General features: G+C 52.6%; 8 protein-coding genes across 8 annotated transcripts; 5 read left to right on the forward strand and 3 right to left on the reverse strand.

The window, feature by feature from the left end:
• Positions 1-200: 200 nt before the first annotated feature.
• Positions 201-986, forward strand: N7459_002311 (alpha/beta fold hydrolase; the record flags this gene model as incomplete). The annotated part of the gene is made up of 1 exon (XM_056941496.1): positions 201-986. The coding sequence occupies one exon, from the start codon at positions 201-203 to the stop codon at positions 984-986; it is 786 nt and encodes a 261-aa protein (XP_056803351.1).
• A 592-nt stretch (positions 987-1,578) lies between these two features.
• On the forward strand, positions 1,579-2,871 carry N7459_002312 (D-isomer specific 2-hydroxyacid dehydrogenase family protein; the record flags this gene model as incomplete). The annotated part of the gene is made up of 4 exons (XM_056941497.1): positions 1,579-1,732; positions 1,797-1,863; positions 1,923-2,203; positions 2,288-2,871. The coding sequence occupies 4 exons, from the start codon at positions 1,579-1,581 to the stop codon at positions 2,869-2,871; spliced, it is 1,086 nt and encodes a 361-aa protein (XP_056803352.1).
• Positions 2,872-3,213: 342 nt separating this feature from the next.
• N7459_002313 (putative DNA mismatch repair protein) lies at positions 3,214-5,985 on the reverse strand (the record flags this gene model as incomplete). Its single annotated transcript, XM_056941498.1, has 3 exons — positions 3,214-5,084; positions 5,136-5,521; positions 5,579-5,985. 3 exons carry the CDS (start codon positions 5,983-5,985, stop codon positions 3,214-3,216), a joined length of 2,664 nt encoding a protein of 887 aa, XP_056803353.1.
• Positions 5,986-6,238: 253 nt separating this feature from the next.
• Positions 6,239-7,744, forward strand: pfa4 (putative palmitoyltransferase with autoacylation activity Pfa4; the record flags this gene model as incomplete). Its single annotated transcript, XM_056941499.1, has 5 exons — positions 6,239-6,609; positions 6,634-6,778; positions 6,855-7,154; positions 7,206-7,284; positions 7,344-7,744. 5 exons carry the CDS (start codon positions 6,239-6,241, stop codon positions 7,742-7,744), a joined length of 1,296 nt encoding a protein of 431 aa, XP_056803354.1.
• A 318-nt stretch (positions 7,745-8,062) lies between these two features.
• Positions 8,063-8,654, forward strand: N7459_002315 (GFA family protein; the record flags this gene model as incomplete). Its single annotated transcript, XM_056941500.1, has 4 exons — positions 8,063-8,198; positions 8,291-8,400; positions 8,462-8,487; positions 8,552-8,654. 4 exons carry the CDS (start codon positions 8,063-8,065, stop codon positions 8,652-8,654), a joined length of 375 nt encoding a protein of 124 aa, XP_056803355.1.
• A 618-nt stretch (positions 8,655-9,272) lies between these two features.
• On the forward strand, positions 9,273-10,340 carry N7459_002316 (uncharacterized protein; the record flags this gene model as incomplete). The annotated part of the gene is made up of 1 exon (XM_056941501.1): positions 9,273-10,340. The coding sequence occupies one exon, from the start codon at positions 9,273-9,275 to the stop codon at positions 10,338-10,340; it is 1,068 nt and encodes a 355-aa protein (XP_056803356.1).
• Positions 10,341-10,855: 515 nt separating this feature from the next.
• On the reverse strand, positions 10,856-12,421 carry N7459_002317 (sugar porter family MFS transporter; the record flags this gene model as incomplete). The annotated part of the gene is made up of 1 exon (XM_056941502.1): positions 10,856-12,421. One exon carries the CDS (start codon positions 12,419-12,421, stop codon positions 10,856-10,858), a length of 1,566 nt encoding a protein of 521 aa, XP_056803357.1.
• A 423-nt stretch (positions 12,422-12,844) lies between these two features.
• On the reverse strand, positions 12,845-16,079 carry N7459_002318 (putative UDP-glucose,sterol transferase; the record flags this gene model as incomplete). The annotated part of the gene is made up of 7 exons (XM_056941503.1): positions 12,845-13,110; positions 13,168-13,306; positions 13,360-14,041; positions 14,099-14,866; positions 14,922-15,158; positions 15,240-15,867; positions 15,926-16,079. The coding sequence occupies 7 exons, from the start codon at positions 16,077-16,079 to the stop codon at positions 12,845-12,847; spliced, it is 2,874 nt and encodes a 957-aa protein (XP_056803358.1).
• Positions 16,080-16,735: the final 656 nt, after the last annotated feature.

Here is a 16,735-nt window from a genome sequence, read left to right on the forward strand (position 1 = left end):
TCTAGAGCCGGGGATAACTATCAGGATATAACTGTTGGTTCGCTCTGCTTTACACTTACTGTAGAAGGAGGCAGACAGTTCTCTTCTCTGTTAAAATCTTAGTCTCTTGAATCAATTCCATCGCCTTGCTTCTTGCCTCGTCTACAGCCTACAGCCCCTTCTTTCAGTTTATACCTGGGTATAACACATTCGCATCCAAGATGAGCATCCCGTCAGCCTGGATCTCCGGAGAACAGCTTGGCCGGGCCTCCATCGGGACTCACTCCCTATTTCTCACTACCGCCGGGCCCAAACGACAAATCGTCAATGGCCGCCTCCAACCAGCCGTCATCATCGAAGCCGGCCTGTGCAGCAGCCACCTCGAATGGGCCGCAGTGGCTCGAATGCTCGCTGACTATGTGCGCGTCTATTCCTACGACCGGGCAGGCTACGGCCTCAGCGAGCCTGGTCCAACGCAGGAATATACGGCCCATCGCTGCGTGCAGGGATTATCCCGCTTGCTCGACACCTCGGGGATCGAGCCGCCTTATGTGCTCATCGGCCACTCGTATGGCGGCGTGCTCGTCCGTGAATTCCTGCGCCAGCACCCGCGACAGGTAGCGGGGATGATCATCGTGGATTCCCCTCGGGTGAGGACGCCGATTCCCTACGATTGGTCCAGTCTGGTGGGAGACTCCACGTACCATGCGATCGGGGGGTTGGACGACAACTGTGTTCTGTCAGAGGAGGAATATGCGGCTGTCAAGCGTGACGAAGAGCAGAATTTCTCGACAGCCGCGATTGAGGAACGCTTCATGGAGTTTAGCATGAGGGAAATAAATGAGGCGTTGCCTGAGGACTGTCAGGCGCTGAGCGATGCACGGTTGAGTGTCATTTTTGCGCGGGAGTCGGTGCATTTTGGGAAGGTGTACAAGTATGCCCTGCAGCATGGATTTGGGACGGAAGAAGCTCGACAACGTATGATAGCGTGGTTGAAGACCGCCTAGGAGGTGGAAGAGCCGGCTCAGCGAGTGCATCTGGCATTGTCACGGCGCAGTCGGTTTGTCTATGCGGAGGGAAAGGCCAGCACCCATAATATGCACTTGGTGACGCCGGATTTGATATGCAACGAGGTTCTCTGGGTCCTGGGGTGGGATGATTAGCGCATATTTAGAGATCACGCTCGTCATTGATGTGTATGTTGGTACATACGCACTCCCACATGGCAAAGCAGCTGGAGACTCGATCAGCATCGATGCGCACATATGCACTGCGGATGATCTGCGTGCTCCTGCACGGCGTTTCAGCGAATCGGGCGCCTCGCTTGAGCGGATTCATAAGCAGCTGTCGCAATTCCGCGCCATTCTGCGCTAACCGGGTATCATTGACTCACACCAGATGTGTTACTACGTCGTAGTAGTCACCGGAAAGCGCGAGGCCACCCTTATCGCCAACGACTCCGACGGGGAGAAGCCGGTGGGGCGCCCGCCCTGTCGTTGACAACTCCGATCAATTGCCCCTCGTCCCGCCATCTTCAACCTCTCCTGTATCCCGGACACGCTGAGAAGAGCTGGGAATCGTTGCATATCCGTATTCACAATGGGCGAGGCACCGTTGGCGACCGAGCGCGTGCTGCTCCTTCTTTATCCTTCAATGCCCAAGTCAGTTGTGGAGGATGTCCGACGCAAATTCCCAGATGACGAGGTGACCATCTACGAGTCAAAGTTGAGCCAAGGCATTCAAGTGCCAGCCGGTACGTGATCAGGCTCTGACATGGCTGCGCCACGAGACCAGTGTTGACACTTGGGCTACCGCAGAGTTATATCGCAATGCGACCATCGTGGTCACTTTTGCAGATCTCCCCACTCCGGAGGATGCCAAACAGTAAGTGTTCATGCCCCCGTGGATCTGTATTGCGATTAAGCGATTAATATCATCGATAGTCTCAAGCTGATTCACTTCATGTCCGCTGGCTTGGACCATATTGTGAACAACCCCCTTCTGACAGACAGCGACGTCCCGATCACCACCAGCTCGGGTGTCCATGGTCCACCTATCGCCGAGTGGACGATCGTGAACTGGCTGGTCTCATCACGTCAGTATACTAGAATGTATGAAGCGCAGAAAGAGCACAGGTGGGATACCACGACTTCCTACATGAAGAACCATGACCAAGTGGGCAAGAAGGTCGGAATCCTAGGCTATGGAAGCATCGGAAGACAGAGTACGTGTCCACTCGGGAACCGCATTGACCAGCGCTTCAGAGATGATTGACACAAAATGGTTCACTTTCACTGACAAATCTTAGTTGCCCGTGTCTCGCAGGCGTTGGGCATGACCGTCCTCGCATACACTGCTTCTCCACGGCCAACGCCCGAGTCCCGCCATGATAACGGCTACATCGTCCCAGGCACCGGAGATCCCGATGGCTCAATTCCCATCTCGTGGCACCACGGCACAGATAAAGAGTCGATTTGGTCTTTCTTGGCTCTGGGACTGGACCATCTTGTCATTTCACTCCCCCTCACGCCGCAGACCACTCACCTGCTCGGCCCCGAGGAGTTCGCGATTCTGTCTGATAACTCCGTCCACCGCGCTGGAAAACCGTACTTGACCAACATCTCGCGCGGCAAGGTTATCAACCAGCCTGCATTGATCAAGGCGCTAGAATCAGGCCAGCTGGGTGGTGCAGCGCTGGATGTGACGGACCCAGAGCCTTTGCCCAAGGATGATCCACTCTGGGACGCGCCAAACGTGCAGATCACTCCCCATGTGAGTGGGCATGGAATCGAGTATTTCTCGCGCTCGCTGGACATTATCAGGCTGAACTTGGAGCGACTGGCGAAGGGCGAGCCTCTGATCAATTCGTATCGACGGGGCAAGGGCTATTAAAGTATATACCATCGCATCCTTTTGTACAAAGTCATCTTCGTGGCGGCCTTTCTGAACTCTTTTCATTGAATGATGTATGTTGTCGTGGTTATCTCTTTGATGTGGAACACGATAAATCAATTGGCTTCTATCAAGGAATCCAGAGCCCGCCGCTGAGTAGTGAATCAGCCCTCGGATGGTCTTTGAAATGATCGATTCGCAGGATTCGTGTATTCCGTTTGAGCAATATTAATCAACTATGCTGGACGGTTATATTATACAAATCGTTATAGCTCCGAATTGATACAATATCAAAACCAGACGACGGAGGAAACAAAATCGTGGTAATATGCAACGTGCAGTTTAAGAGGTCGAGAATTTCTCAAAGTGATTTTTCATAACAGACGAGATGTCAGCTTGCCAGTCAGGAGCTTGTGCGCCGTCTTGATTTCTGTATTTCTCGTTAATAAGGGCAGTCAGCCGGGCATTCCAGAATGGTATGGCAGTGTCCGCATCAGATTGGAGGAGCTCGTTCTCTTTACCGCTTCGAGTATAGATGTCAAGAGTGCTGGTGATATCGAAAGACCGTGAGATGTCAGAAATATCTGTAGCCATTGGTAGACAGGCATTATGGAGATCATAGCCCTCAGGTATATGTTCGAACGGCAGACGAGTGGTATGGAGTCGCCGGGGCTTTGCTCCATTGGTCGAGATGTTGTGGTCGCTCTGATGACGAATGAGGTATGCCCTCGGATCACGGGGAGAGAGTGTAGGGGTGGAAACTGCGTCAGTGGCAAAAGGACGATCAGTGACCAAGGCAGCTTTGGCCGCCAGATACCGGCTGTGATGCGGAGCCTGTGATGAGGTAGAGCTGATTTGAGAGCTCGACGGGGTAGCACGTGTGTTTGATCGTGTACGATGCTGCTGAATTGCCTCTTTTTTGCGTCTTTCGAAGTCAAGTGCCCATTCTAGGCCTGACAGCCTCTCTTGGCCGACGCCTTCTCGAAGTTTGGCAGCCCAGTTCTCGAGCACAGGAAATCCTCTTCCACTGTCCATCGGCCGTGAATGAGAATCCTGACCTGCATTGTTGACACTATCGGGGGACCCAGGAGAGTCTTGACTTGAAGATTCATTAGCTTGTGGATGAGTTTCGACCTCATCCACAGCTTCATTTGCTGAGGGGATAGACGGCGACATAAACTTCTCCTTCGCGAGTCGAGAAAAAGGCGCACCGTCTTCATTAAGCTGGGATGTCGGATCTTGTGTGCTTGATTGGAGTGACAGCTGCGTCGTTCGTTGAAACCATGTGTCCAGAGCTCCGTTGCCGTAGCGTTCTCGATCCCGCTCACGGGCTGCTTTTCTAGAGCTCATCACGTCAGAGGTGATCCTACCTGGTGAGTCTTGTGAGGCTCGAGGATTGCGTCGACAGCCCACTGGCGAGGTAGATGCAAACCTCGAAACGGGGGGACTGAGCAGTTCTGGACTTTGTGGCGATGCGGGAATGCTAGGATCGCCAGGAGAATCTTGAGATCTGCGCTGGGGGGAAGTGCTGCTCGATACAAGTTGAGACCTTATAGGCTGAAGTGGGCGGTTTCTCTGTGGGGTTTGAAACGAAGCATTGATTCTCGTTATGGACCACGGGTTGACGAATCGGGACTCTCGACCCTCCCTAGGGTTGGAGCGAATGTTTGGCTGGCACGATGTAGTATTATGAGCCACTGCCTCAGGACGTGCAGTTCCAGGAAGTTCGGAAATACCCTGAGAGAGGGGGCTTGCAAGTGCATCATCCTGAGAATATCGTTCAAAATCTTCGGGCTGAGTGGGTGGTTGTGTGGGGTGCTTTCGAGCCATAAGCAGCTCGAAACTCCCGTCCCTTTGCGTGCTATTTGAAGCTGTTGTCCTAGTTTTGACAGTACTGCGCTGCTGCGAATTGGGGAGGGGCCCGTAGTGGTCGCAAAACAGGCCGTCTATCAGAGCCATAACAGTTTCTCGATCCTCAAAGAGAACATCGTCTTTTCCAGGTTCAATGTTGACATCATAAGACCCCGGAGGGCAATTGAGGTGGAGACAAAGAAATGGCTCCGCGATGGATCTGGGAGCTTCATTTCTGGACCCAACAGCCCGGATATAGGATTTGAATAACTTTGCAATGTCTTGGGCAATGCCTCTAGTAGTCGATAAAGGCCTGCCATCGACACTAACAAACTGTCCCATATTACTGACTTTGGAGAGGTCTGGATCTAATGTCAGCACGATACATCAAACACATGAGACGAAATCCGTACCTGCATCGGCTTTAGGGAGAAAAGCGAGCAGCTTATAACCTGTTCGGCCTGGGTCCTCCCCCTCTATAGAATTTGACTGGGATTCAAGTGTTTTAATTGTGCAACACAAAGAGACTTCCCGCCCGACGACCTTGATAGCTGCGTCCGAGAGTGAGGCATCGTCAGTTGGTGCGTACATCCAATTATTATTTTCATTCTTTGCTTTGAGAACTTTCAGCGATAGTCTTTTCGAAGGTTGAGCAATGGCATACGCCTGGAGAAGCTTTTTGATCTTCGCCAGATTCTTCGCGGCCCCCTTCAACGCTGTCTGTCTGCGCACAGGAATGTGCTTCAGAAAGTCTGTAATACGAAGGGTCGTCCCGATTGGGTGCGACGTTCGCTGCGATCTGTGAGGATGGTCAGGACAAATCAATTGGATGATCGAGTTCACCTTCAAGTCTTACTGAGAAAGCCCCCCGTCCCTCGCATACTTGAGACAGGACCCGGTGACGTCCGAAGCAACGCGTGTGGTGACTGTGACGGCACCCGACGTCTCGGCGATGCTTGCCAGGGCCTCACCACGAAAGCCAAATGACGCACAGCCCACATTTCTCAAGTCATCGATAGTCTGGATCTTGCTGGTGAACGTATGCTTGCAGACACTCGGGTAATCCTCGGCTGGAATACCGTGGCCGTTGTCTCTCAGCTGGATCACGTCCAATGTGTTGGTCGAAATCTCAATCAGGAGCGATGAGGCCGATGCATCTAGAGCATTGTCCACAAGCTCCTTAACCACGGAGCAAGGGTCGGAGATGACAGAAGTAGATCCGATGGCCCGGATCGTGGCTGGTGGCAGTGCCTCAATGGGCATTTTGGCAACGGAGGATCAGCTGCTCATGGTCGTGGCAGTTTTTCATGTCTGATCTGTCTGTAGACTCAACGAAATAGGCCATTAATCCAGCCTTTGAACGTCCGCCGTGCAATTGACGAAGAGAAGAGCTGCGTTCCCTGATGTCGGGCGCCCATGGCCGTGATTAGTCATTCGAGCTCACTGCCGCGATAAACAACACGTCCACCTTGGCTTTTTCCATCGACTCTCTCAATCTGCACTCGCCGAATCCGACATGCTGAGTGATGATTTCTCGATATCACAGCTGGCAATACCGGCTGTCAGTCTCCTAATCGGCTTTCTCGCGTATACGTCACAGTATTTCTTTTTTCACTTCGAGCCTGCACCCCTCAGGAGGGATGAAACCTGGAAGATTCACCTGTATGCTCTGTGCATCTGGGTATGCTACTTTCGGGCCTGCTTTGTAGATGCTGGTCGGCTCCCCTCATCCAAGAAGTCGGAGGCACCCAAACTGCAAGAGAAGGATCAGAGTACCGGCCGACAGCGATGGTGCCGGAGATGCGAGGCATATAAGCCGCCGCGAGCTCACCATTGCAAGTCTTGCAAAAGGTTGCAACACCAGTCTCTTCCAAAGATGATCTGTTTGTCTGTTTGACTGACAACTCATAGGTGTGTCCCAAAAATGGATCATCACTGTCCTTGGACATCCAACTGCGTCTCGCATTTCACCTATCCACACTTCATGCGCTTCTTGTTCTATGCCGTATTCGGAATGTCTTACCTCGAGACGCTTCTTTATGAACGCGCCGCTATTGTCTGGAGCAAGAGGGATCTACCCAGCGCAAGTCATTCCCTCCCGAACGACAGACCACCCGCTAACTTTATCTTAGTATCTTGGCCCTTCCGTGGGGCAGCTGGTTCACCTGTTTCTTCTCGTTGTGTTAAACACTGTTACGCTCCTTGCAATTCTGATTTTGTTTCTTCGGAGCATTTATTCTCTTTTGTTCAATATCACGACTATCGAATCCTGGGAGATGGAAAGACATGACACACTCGTTCGTCGCGCCCGTGTTCTGGGCGGATACCTCGATGGCCCAGGGGGAATCAAGGTTCGCATTAAGAGACAGGAGTTCCCATACGATATTGGCATATGGTCCAATGTCAAGCAGGGGATGGGAGGAAGTATTAATGTTCGTCACCCACTATTGATATCCAGATTGGACGGGCTGACACTCTGGCAGATCATCAGTTGGTTTTGGCCATTTGCCGCCACGCCCAACCGCAACACTGGGTGGGATTTTGAAGTCAACGGTTTCGAAAGTATCTTCCGCTCCATTCACCGTTCCTTTTTACCATTATGGTCTGACCATGCATCTCAGGCCCCGGCACGACATGGCCACCCCCTGATCCTGATAGGATTCCGTTGCCAGCGAGGCCCCCGCTCGAGGATGAGTCGGGACTCCCCCAGGTATATGCATCAGCTAGAGAAGAAGTCGAAGCCTTCAACCGACGGAAACTGGCGGACGCACAGCGGCCAAGGCCTTTTTCAGGAATCCAAAGACGTCGGCGCTTCCACGATCGCTTTCAACAGAATGACAACTACGAGAGTGACGACGAGCGTGGGCCGGGTCCTGTGTACGGAGACAACTCCGATGAAGGCGAAGAGTCTTGGCGGAATGCTGAGGGTGAGCGCCTTGGAGATTTCGGGGTTGATGAAGATGTAGAATTCTACGACGAGGATGATATCCCGCTTGCGGCTCTCATGGAGCGGCGGCAGTAGCAAGACACCAATCCATCCAGACCTTGATAAATCTCCGTTGCCTTGTCTCACTACACCGAAAGCATCGTCTCGAATTGGTCTTAAAGAGTTTGTGTTTGCCCTTCAGAAGTCTGATCTATCTGGTGTCGACATGCCTCGTTCGGTCCTGCGGATGACGTAACTACTGACAGCGCGGAATTCGTTCGCGATTCGCGTGGAATCCACACTGAGTGAACTTGAACGCCTTCAAAAGGTACGCTTTGGAGCTGACTTGCACTGATAACACAAGATTTTCTCCCGACACCCTGATACGCCTCACGGGAGATAGCTGCTCTTATCATGTCATATACCGGCCACTGCAATTGCGAAAGCATTCGGATCACACTTCCGCAGCAACCTCCGAGCTCGATCCTATGCCACTGGTGTGTGCCCCCACGAGCTCATTCATCCGGGTCGGGGCGAAAGTATCTAACATGTCGAGGACAGTGCCTGTTGCAGAAGAGCAGGCGGCGGTAAGACTGCATCGACAACAATTCTAATTCACCCTCAGACGCTGACCTGGCACAGCATTTTCCGTCAACTACCTTGTTCCTGAAAATGACATGGTTGTCGAAGACTCGACGAAGGCGATGAATATCTACAACGACAATAATACTGCGAGTGGGAATGTAGTACAGGTAATGGCCGATTGCCTGCAAGGTATCTATTACTAGCCAGTGCTGATTCTATGATCTGCAGCGGCATTTCTGCTCCAATTGTGGGAGGTAAGAGCATATTTGATTCTCGACATTGATCGCTAATCACGCACTATAGCCCTTGTTTTAGCAGGAGTCCCAGCACCGCTGGGCAGATTTTCCTCAAGGCATCTCTGTTTGATACGGTCTCAGCAAGTGGCGGCGAGGTTTTCGGAGAGACGCGATTGCAGCTGTGACTTGTATGAAAGCTAGAACTAGAAGCATGCAGATGTAAGCTGAGGAACCGGATGCTTTATCTTCTGCTCCAACGAGGATTGTAGTATCGTCCTAGTATTAAACCGTAGAGAGATTAAAAACATACTGGGTTCCCAAGGGACTTTCGCGTGGGTGCATTAGGCAGAATGGCTCACTACCAGTGGGCCCTTTTCCGACAGCTATGTCTCACTATATAGCCACGTATGTGGAGACATGGATAGGGGTGTATATCTGTGAGTATCTTCGACAGTAATCGAAACAGGATGCCAACCACACTAGTATCAACGTGCTGATCACAAATCTTAGAACCCCTGAACAATTCATTGTTGCACAGCCCCATTGATCGCGCTTCCTATTCCCGATGCAAGGCTCGCATCCGCCTTGTTCCCCGCAACAAACCCACCTCGTTCAGCCAGTCGGATTGAGTAGCTAGTGCCCGAAATTGGAGCAAAGGAGCATTCATTGCCACAGAAAAGAACAACGGGTGAAACATTAATAGTACATATCTCATTGTATTTTTTCTGACACTGTTCTATCCTCTGCTCTATCGTTAATCGCTACAGCAAACCGCGACCGCATAAAAGCCCCATCTTATTGAAATGTCTACCCTAGAAGAAGCACTGGCGACACGCCATCGCCTATCGCATTACCACGTCTATCACGAAGAGGAAAATGTTTGTATCACCCCGTACCTCGATCTAAAGAAGGAGTTTGGATACAACAAAAAACGGCATAGACTCCAGGCCGAAGACTACGCCTCCAAACACCGAAGATCCGACGAAGCCAACAGTTATTTCGTGCATCAACCCGCATTATTCTTCCGAGATCCCCCACGCATTCTCTATCGGGGCAGTCATAAGAGAGGCACGCCTGTCTCCCTGATTCACAGTTCTTCATTCTGGCGTGAGTGGAATATCCAACTAGGATCTAACCTGGCAGATGTCATCGATCCTCGGGGCCTGGTTCGCTGGGAACATCGCAGCAACCCTGACAATCGCACTGCGGGCGACCCTTGCGCGTTGAAGGGATACAAAGTCCGGACATGGAGGGTTTGGGGGGAGAGTGGAAAGACATATCACCGCCAGGTCAATGCCCGACGCAAGGAACTGCGAGAGGAAGGATTGGAGGAGAAGCCTCCAGAGGAGCCGGCCAGAGCAGAGGATGCCGTGCAGTTGAAGTGGTCTTCGCCATTATCCAAGGCTCGGCGATATCACTTCGAATACGCGGGGATTACCTTCTCCTGGGAGGGCACGCGAGACCTTCCTGCGAGCGAGACATGGTCAAGGAGACTCATGCCTCTCAATCATCTCAAACTGACCGCGCAGGTCCCGGGGAAAGAGAAGGTCTTTCTTGGTTTGTACGTCTCGAATATAGCGTCCAAGAAGTTTGGCGAATTGTCAATATTCGATTCTGCTCTCTCAAAGTTGCTTCATGATTCGGGCAATCCCTCGCTGGCAGCTCATAGCGTGCCCGTTGAGAAAGGGGTTGAATTTGAGGAAGAGTCTGATACTCGGACAACTCGCGTATACGAATTGGTGATATCGACTGCGATGTGTATGATCATTGGCGAGTGGGAGAAGCGGATGACAATCTGGATTATTCTAATGGCAGTGGCCCAGGCGGGAAACAACGCGAATATCGCCTTTAATGGAGGCGGCGGTTCCTGATAAACATGAATCCCAATTATCCGAGATAGTCTGTCTTGAGTAAAGAATATTGTGGACCTTTACGACATTGAAATATGAGCCTGGATTTGGCATTGGCGGGAATGTTAGGATCCCAATCGAACAACTTTGGAAGCTTGAGCACAAGCATACTAAGCTTTGCTCAATATCAATCTTCAATCCTCCTATACAGGGCTTTAAGGAAGTTTTTGATCATAACGTTGATTCTGTCACTGTTTGCACCCTATTCGATTATCAATTCTTCAAAGATACAGATATATTCACCTACGCATGTATCTACATGGGTAGCTATATAGTGAGAAGTAGCTGTTGAGAAGGGTGTGGTCCGCCTGATAGACCTTCGGGGTTGGGCCGTCTATCCAGGGGCTCATCCTTAGGGGAAACAAGCTTTTGCCAATACTGAGGTCAAAGGAAAAACGAAGATGTTTCATTCATTCATATCTCATGGTCGTTAATATCTCCCTCATGCATTAATAGACACACGGTGACCTCCTACATCACGCAACCTCCAATTCCAGCTGCCTGGCTTTGTGCTCGGCGGCCTCCAGTGTGTCGGCTCTATACCTCGCCCTTTCTTGCAGTTGTCGCTCAACCCCGGCAACGAATTCCTTGTTCGTCGAGTCTCGCACCACTCGCCAAAGAGATGGCCGTTCGCCATTGCGATCGGCAAAGAACAAGTCGATCGCTTCCAGGGGCATCTTCCTGGTCTCCGGGAAACAGAAGTACACGAGCGGCACCGTGGCGAAGTTGATAATCGCAAAGACAATGTAGCACTTGTATCCAATATTAGTGATCATGACGGGGGTGATTTCAACCACCAGGAAGGTGAATAACCACTGCGAGACGACTGCGAGGGCGCCGCCGCGCAGCCTGAGCTTCAGTGGCAGCAGCTCACTTGGGTAGATCCACATGTTGGATTGCCAGCCCAAGGTAAAGAATGATTGGAAGATGTACAAGACGACTGCGGCGGCGTATCCGAGTCCTTTCGTCCCGATTCCGACAAAGATGGCAGAGAGCAGCATGCAGACTCCCATCCCTACAGACCCGATCATGAAAAGCTTCCGTCGGCCGAATCGTTCGATGGCCCACCAGGGGAACAGGCTACTGAGGAAGTAGAAGACTTGAAGACCGCCGGATACTAGCATGGCATCGTGCCGAGACATGCCGATCGAGTCTTGAAAGACGTACGGCCCGAGGGAAGACATCACGTTGCATCCCGACATCTGCTGGAAGAAATTCGCGGAAAAGGCGACCGCCACTCGCGTGAAGCCACTCATCCCGTTATCTTTGAACACGTCCGTCCAGGAGCCTGCCTGTTCTGCCTCGACTGCCATCGCATATTGAATCTCTTTGAGCTCCTCCACGACCGCCAAATCGTCGGGATACCCGGCTCGAAGGGCTGCCAGCGAAATTCGGGCGCGCGGGAGATCTCCGGTCGCGCAAAGGTATCGAGGGGACTCGGGCAGGAATGGCAAGAGGATCAGGACGATGATGCAGAACACGATCTGAAAGGCACACGGGAATCGCCACTGCACGGAGCTGGAGTAGAAGGCCAGGCCATAGTCGAGCCAATTCGCCAGTATCAGGCCGACGATCAGATTCGATAGCTGCATGGCCATCATCCGGCCCCGCGACTCGGGCATACTGCACTCGGACAGCCAGATCGGAATGACTGTCGTCATCATGCCGAGTCCGAACCCGGCCACGATGCGACCGACCAGGAATTGTGGCAGGCTGAAGGTCGTGGCTTGCAGGATCGCGCCTATCGAGACGATCATCGCACCAGCCATGTTATTCGGCTTGCGTCCGAACCGATCGCCCATTAGGAACTGGAACAGGGCACCCATCATGGCACCCACTTCGTAGGAGGAGACCAGGAATGCTAATAACGAGGCACCGGGGTTCCCAAAGACTGCTAGGAATTCCGGCGAGGTCGTCAGTCCGCCCATGAATCCAAGATCGTAACCAAAGAGCAGAAATCCGATCGAGCAGCAGAAAGTGACGGCATATATGAGGTTCTGGCCTTTCAGGCCCATGAACGTTGGAGACTGCGCAGACCGCATCGTGGCGATCAGGATGAAGCGCTACAGTGCAAGATAGACATTCTCCAAGGTGCGACTGTGAGCGCCGAGACGCTTTATACTTCCACAAGACCCATTTCCCCCAGCTGTGGGGGATTTCCCGGGGACTCCGGACTTTCCAGTCTCTCCAGCTCGGTGCATCTCCGACCGCTCATTCGACTCTAGCTGTGACGTCCACGATAAGTCACAATCTTCGGATTTACGTGATCGCAACCCACTCCATCCTATTCGATCTTCAGGTGCTGATAGGTCGATGCAGTCTGTGATACGGTGCGGGCGTGCAGTTATCCACCGAAAGGAACTGCGTCCCCTCCGTGATTCCACGAATCATGTATGGCGGACCGCTGCGATAGCATTGTCATGCAAAGGGTGCATATATGTACATTATGTGATGGTGGTATGTATCTAGGAAGGTTGTGACACAGCATTGGCGCTTGTATGTCCGTTCGTATAGGTGCGACAGCGCCGCGGTGTGGTTGCCTTCAGGCGCTCTTCGATCAACATCCACAGCCTGGCCACCTCCGCTCTCTCCTGTGCCGACGACGCGCGCATCTCGTCATGCCCTTGCACGATGCGGGATATCACAATCTGGCTTTCTTGAGACTTGCCCAGTGAGTTCAAGAGTTTGCGGCGAAGTCCAGTCAAGGGGTATCCTGCTAGTCCCCAAAGACCTAGTTGGAGACAGTTAGCACGGCTGTATCTCAACCGAGGTACAGAATTTGACGTACCTGCTGGGGGCTTGAAGAACACCCCACCAACGCCTTTCCCCACGCCTTTGATCATCCCTTTGGCGCCTTTGTGCTTGTAGCCGTACCGAGGCTGAGTGACTAACCCAGTGATTCCATAGTAGAACCCGTCGCGGAACTCCTGCGATCCTGTCAGCAACCTCAAGTTGAACAAAGACGAGAAACAAAGCTGACCTTCCCGGCGGCCCTGAACCCGCTTTGAAGACTATGGACCCTCGGGGTCTTCTTCACCATCGGGTCGTGGTATAATTTCGGGGCATTGTGGAACCCCTTCGAAAGACTGAGGGTGAGATCTGTCGGCAGCCAAATGACCAGGTTGAGGAATTTCTTCGATAACCGCCCTCCTTGGTTCGCCACTTCAGTGAATGCATTACGTGGTTTGGAAGGCGTGATCCCGCTGCCCATCGTCTGCGTCTTTTGAAGCTGCAAGCTGCGTCTTCTGTCGAGACCTTTACCGGGGTATGGGCCGTCGGCATGCCCTGCGCTTTCTTCACTGATCATATCTTCCTCCTCCTCTTCTTCTGCGTCCTCATCCTCGCCTAGGTTATTATTAGAACTATCACTGGGTCTTCCCTCGGGGCTGGTGTTGCGCGCGGCGGTCCGCTCGTCGGAACCTTCGTCTTTCTGAAGTTCATCCTCAACATGCGACTTCCGCACATGCCATTTGGAGTGCGGGTTGATGTGGCTGTGTGGGTGTCCAATTGCTCGAGTAGCCGAAACAAGATCAACGATCATCTCTGCTGGGACATCCGCAAGCCCGGTGACAAAGTTAGCAATGGCACCAAACAACACCTGAGCCGAGGCACTCAGTGGGCCAACCGGGTCACGATATGTGTCATACTCCATTGGCCGATTTCTACCATATAATGTTAATAGACCGTTTGGTTATCGCGACGCGGCCGAAGGCACTTACAGAACAAGAGCGTCTGGCTTGATCCGCCCCATTTCAACCAGCACTGCAGCGGCAAACGCACTCAAGCCGACTTCGGTGTGCTTCACATGCCACACTGCCGGTCGTGACGGACATATCGAGCACCGGATTGACTCCAGGTCAAGCTGCCGGTGGAAACTGCGGACTCCATTATCTACCCCCGATTCCTTTTCCATCTTCTTGGCAATTTGCTGTGCCTTTTCCTGCGTTGACTCCTTCAGTGCCGTATCAATGGCCTTGCTCAAGTTGTCCACTGTCAATTGTTTATGATGGATCGGAAGTGGCCCGGCGCCAGCCCTGGCGACGATCTCGCCCCAGAATTGCTGGTCGCCAAAGAACGGGACGATGATCGTCGGGCGCGCAAGTGCCAGTCCTGCGGCCGTCGTCCCAGCACCGCCGTGATGTATTACGCACGAGACCTGTCGGAATAACCAATCATGTGGACAGCTGCCAATGACGAGGATATTGTCAGGAACATCGATATGGTCCACGCCGAGGTTACCCCAGCCTTTTGAGATGATGGCACGCTGTCCGGACTTTTCGACTGCTCCAAAGACGGTTTTTGTCAGTGTAACTGGGTCGTCCACTACTATTGAACCAAATCCAACATAGATGGGTGTCGGCCCAGCTTGGAGGAAGTCACTGATGGCGTCGGGGGGTGTGTAGTCCGACTTTGAGGGGAGGAAGCTGAATCCGCAGATATCAATGTTATCACCCCAATCCCTCGGCTTTGGAAGGACTGCTGGTGACCTAGAAGAGTAATGTCAGCATTCTAGCGCCATGGAGATTATACCGTGGTGCTTACCATAGATATGAGCACGGTATCTCCAGTCGATGGAGCAAACTCGGGGCTGTGATGCTGTCCAAAGAATCCAGTGCAAGGCTGGTTTTGCGGAATTTGTTGATGATATCTCCCAGGCCTTCCCACACCATCATATCGACAATGGCATATGAGACAAAGTTCGCGACCGTGGGTTTACAGTCCTGATGGTGGAGGATTGCCAGCGGATGAGGAAACAACTGTGTGGGTGACCAGGGCATTCTATACGCGTCGAGTCAGTTAATCCTTCTCCTTAGGGCACTATGACCAGGAACAGAATGGGCTCAAAGTATGCGGACTCACGTAAACATTATATGGAGAGGTATCCCCAGCCGCTGCGCGCAATGGATATGCGCCAGACTGGGCGGATTGGCGATAATTGCATCCGCCACGAACGGACGTCGCCGGTAGTCCACCTCGTCGCTCCATGGGTCCTCCTTGATTTGGTGGAGATGGGTGCCATCTCCCATTTCGAAGCAGGCTCTCCAGCACCCGTTGATGATCTCCTTCATCTCCCGTCGTCGCTTCAGAATGGCTCCGCTCCGGATAGTACCTAGACCCGGCAAAAGTCCGGGATTCTTCACCATGAACGCCATCAGCTCCGCCGGATCTCCACCGATATTGAAAAATTCAAGTCCGCCATCGAGGACAAAATCCCGGAAGGCGAGGTGCGTGGCTAGTCGAACGCGGTGACCGTGGGCCTTGAGCGCCTTTCCCAGTGCGACAAAGGGCTGGATGTCACCGCGCGAACCGATCACTTGGATGACAATGTTGAGGCTCAGTGGGAAATCTTTTCCTTTCCCTTCCGGCACGCCTTCGGCGCGTTTCGTTTCTTCGGGCTCGGATGGGACGGGGGCACGCTGGAGATGGTCGAGAAGCCCCGCGATGCTGGGCTTCCGCTCGTCGATGCGAATGTCGAGTCGCCCATCGCCTGTTGTGGAAGATCATGGTCAGATTCATCAGCCAGTATTTCCGCCAGACGCACGAACCTAGCAATCGGACGCCGGTGTTCAGCCCGTCGCCACTGAACTCGACTCGGTCGGCGTCCTGCGTAAACGGCTCGTTCACCTCGTCCGGCCAGTCCTCCGATCGGATGCGTTCGTCCTGCTCGGACGTGGAGCTGGTCGAGCGTTCTCCCGGCATGCTTCACGGGAGATCGGCGCAGGGTGAATGCGGCAGAGAGATGGAGATGCCGCGTGGGGGACGCAAGGTGAAAGGGAGGAGTTGAGCAATCACGATATCTGACCATGAAAGACTCTTCGGATAATTAGCCTCTGGACTACCATGAAGTATTTGTGCGCGAGAAGCTGTCGATCCTCGAAAAGGAACGGTGCAATCGATGATGTCAGAGGAGTCGGCTTCCCGGGTCTTCCACCGTTGCCGAACCAAGTGGATCCGAATTGACCGGCTGGAGCTAAACAGCTTCAGCCTCAGGAGACTTGACCCTGCCCCACTTGCTAGAGGACCAGGTTAACAGTGAGAGTATCTACTACTTATAAAATTAGCGGCAAATCCCATGAATCTGGATTGAGCATCATACCACCCGTGTTGTCATCTTGCCTTCCAAGGTTGTCAGGCAGCATGCTCATTGTCTGGCAATATCTAGAATGTTCCTGGAGAAGTCCAGTCTGCTGTATTTAAAGTGCCTCACAGCCGGACACTCCTCTTTTACCCCCATACATCGTAAAGTATATGTCGCCTTTGCCCGTTTTGTTGCTTTATTCGCACAAGCACTTCGTTTCTCATATTTTGGTCCGTGGCGGATTGCGGCAGTTCGTCAAACCTATACATACCTATCT

Source organism: Penicillium hispanicum (assembly GCF_028827665.1).
Source record: "Penicillium hispanicum strain IBT 35686 chromosome Unknown utg000002l_segment0_segment0, whole genome shotgun sequence".
NCBI lineage: Eukaryota > Fungi > Ascomycota > Eurotiomycetes > Eurotiales > Aspergillaceae > Penicillium > Penicillium hispanicum.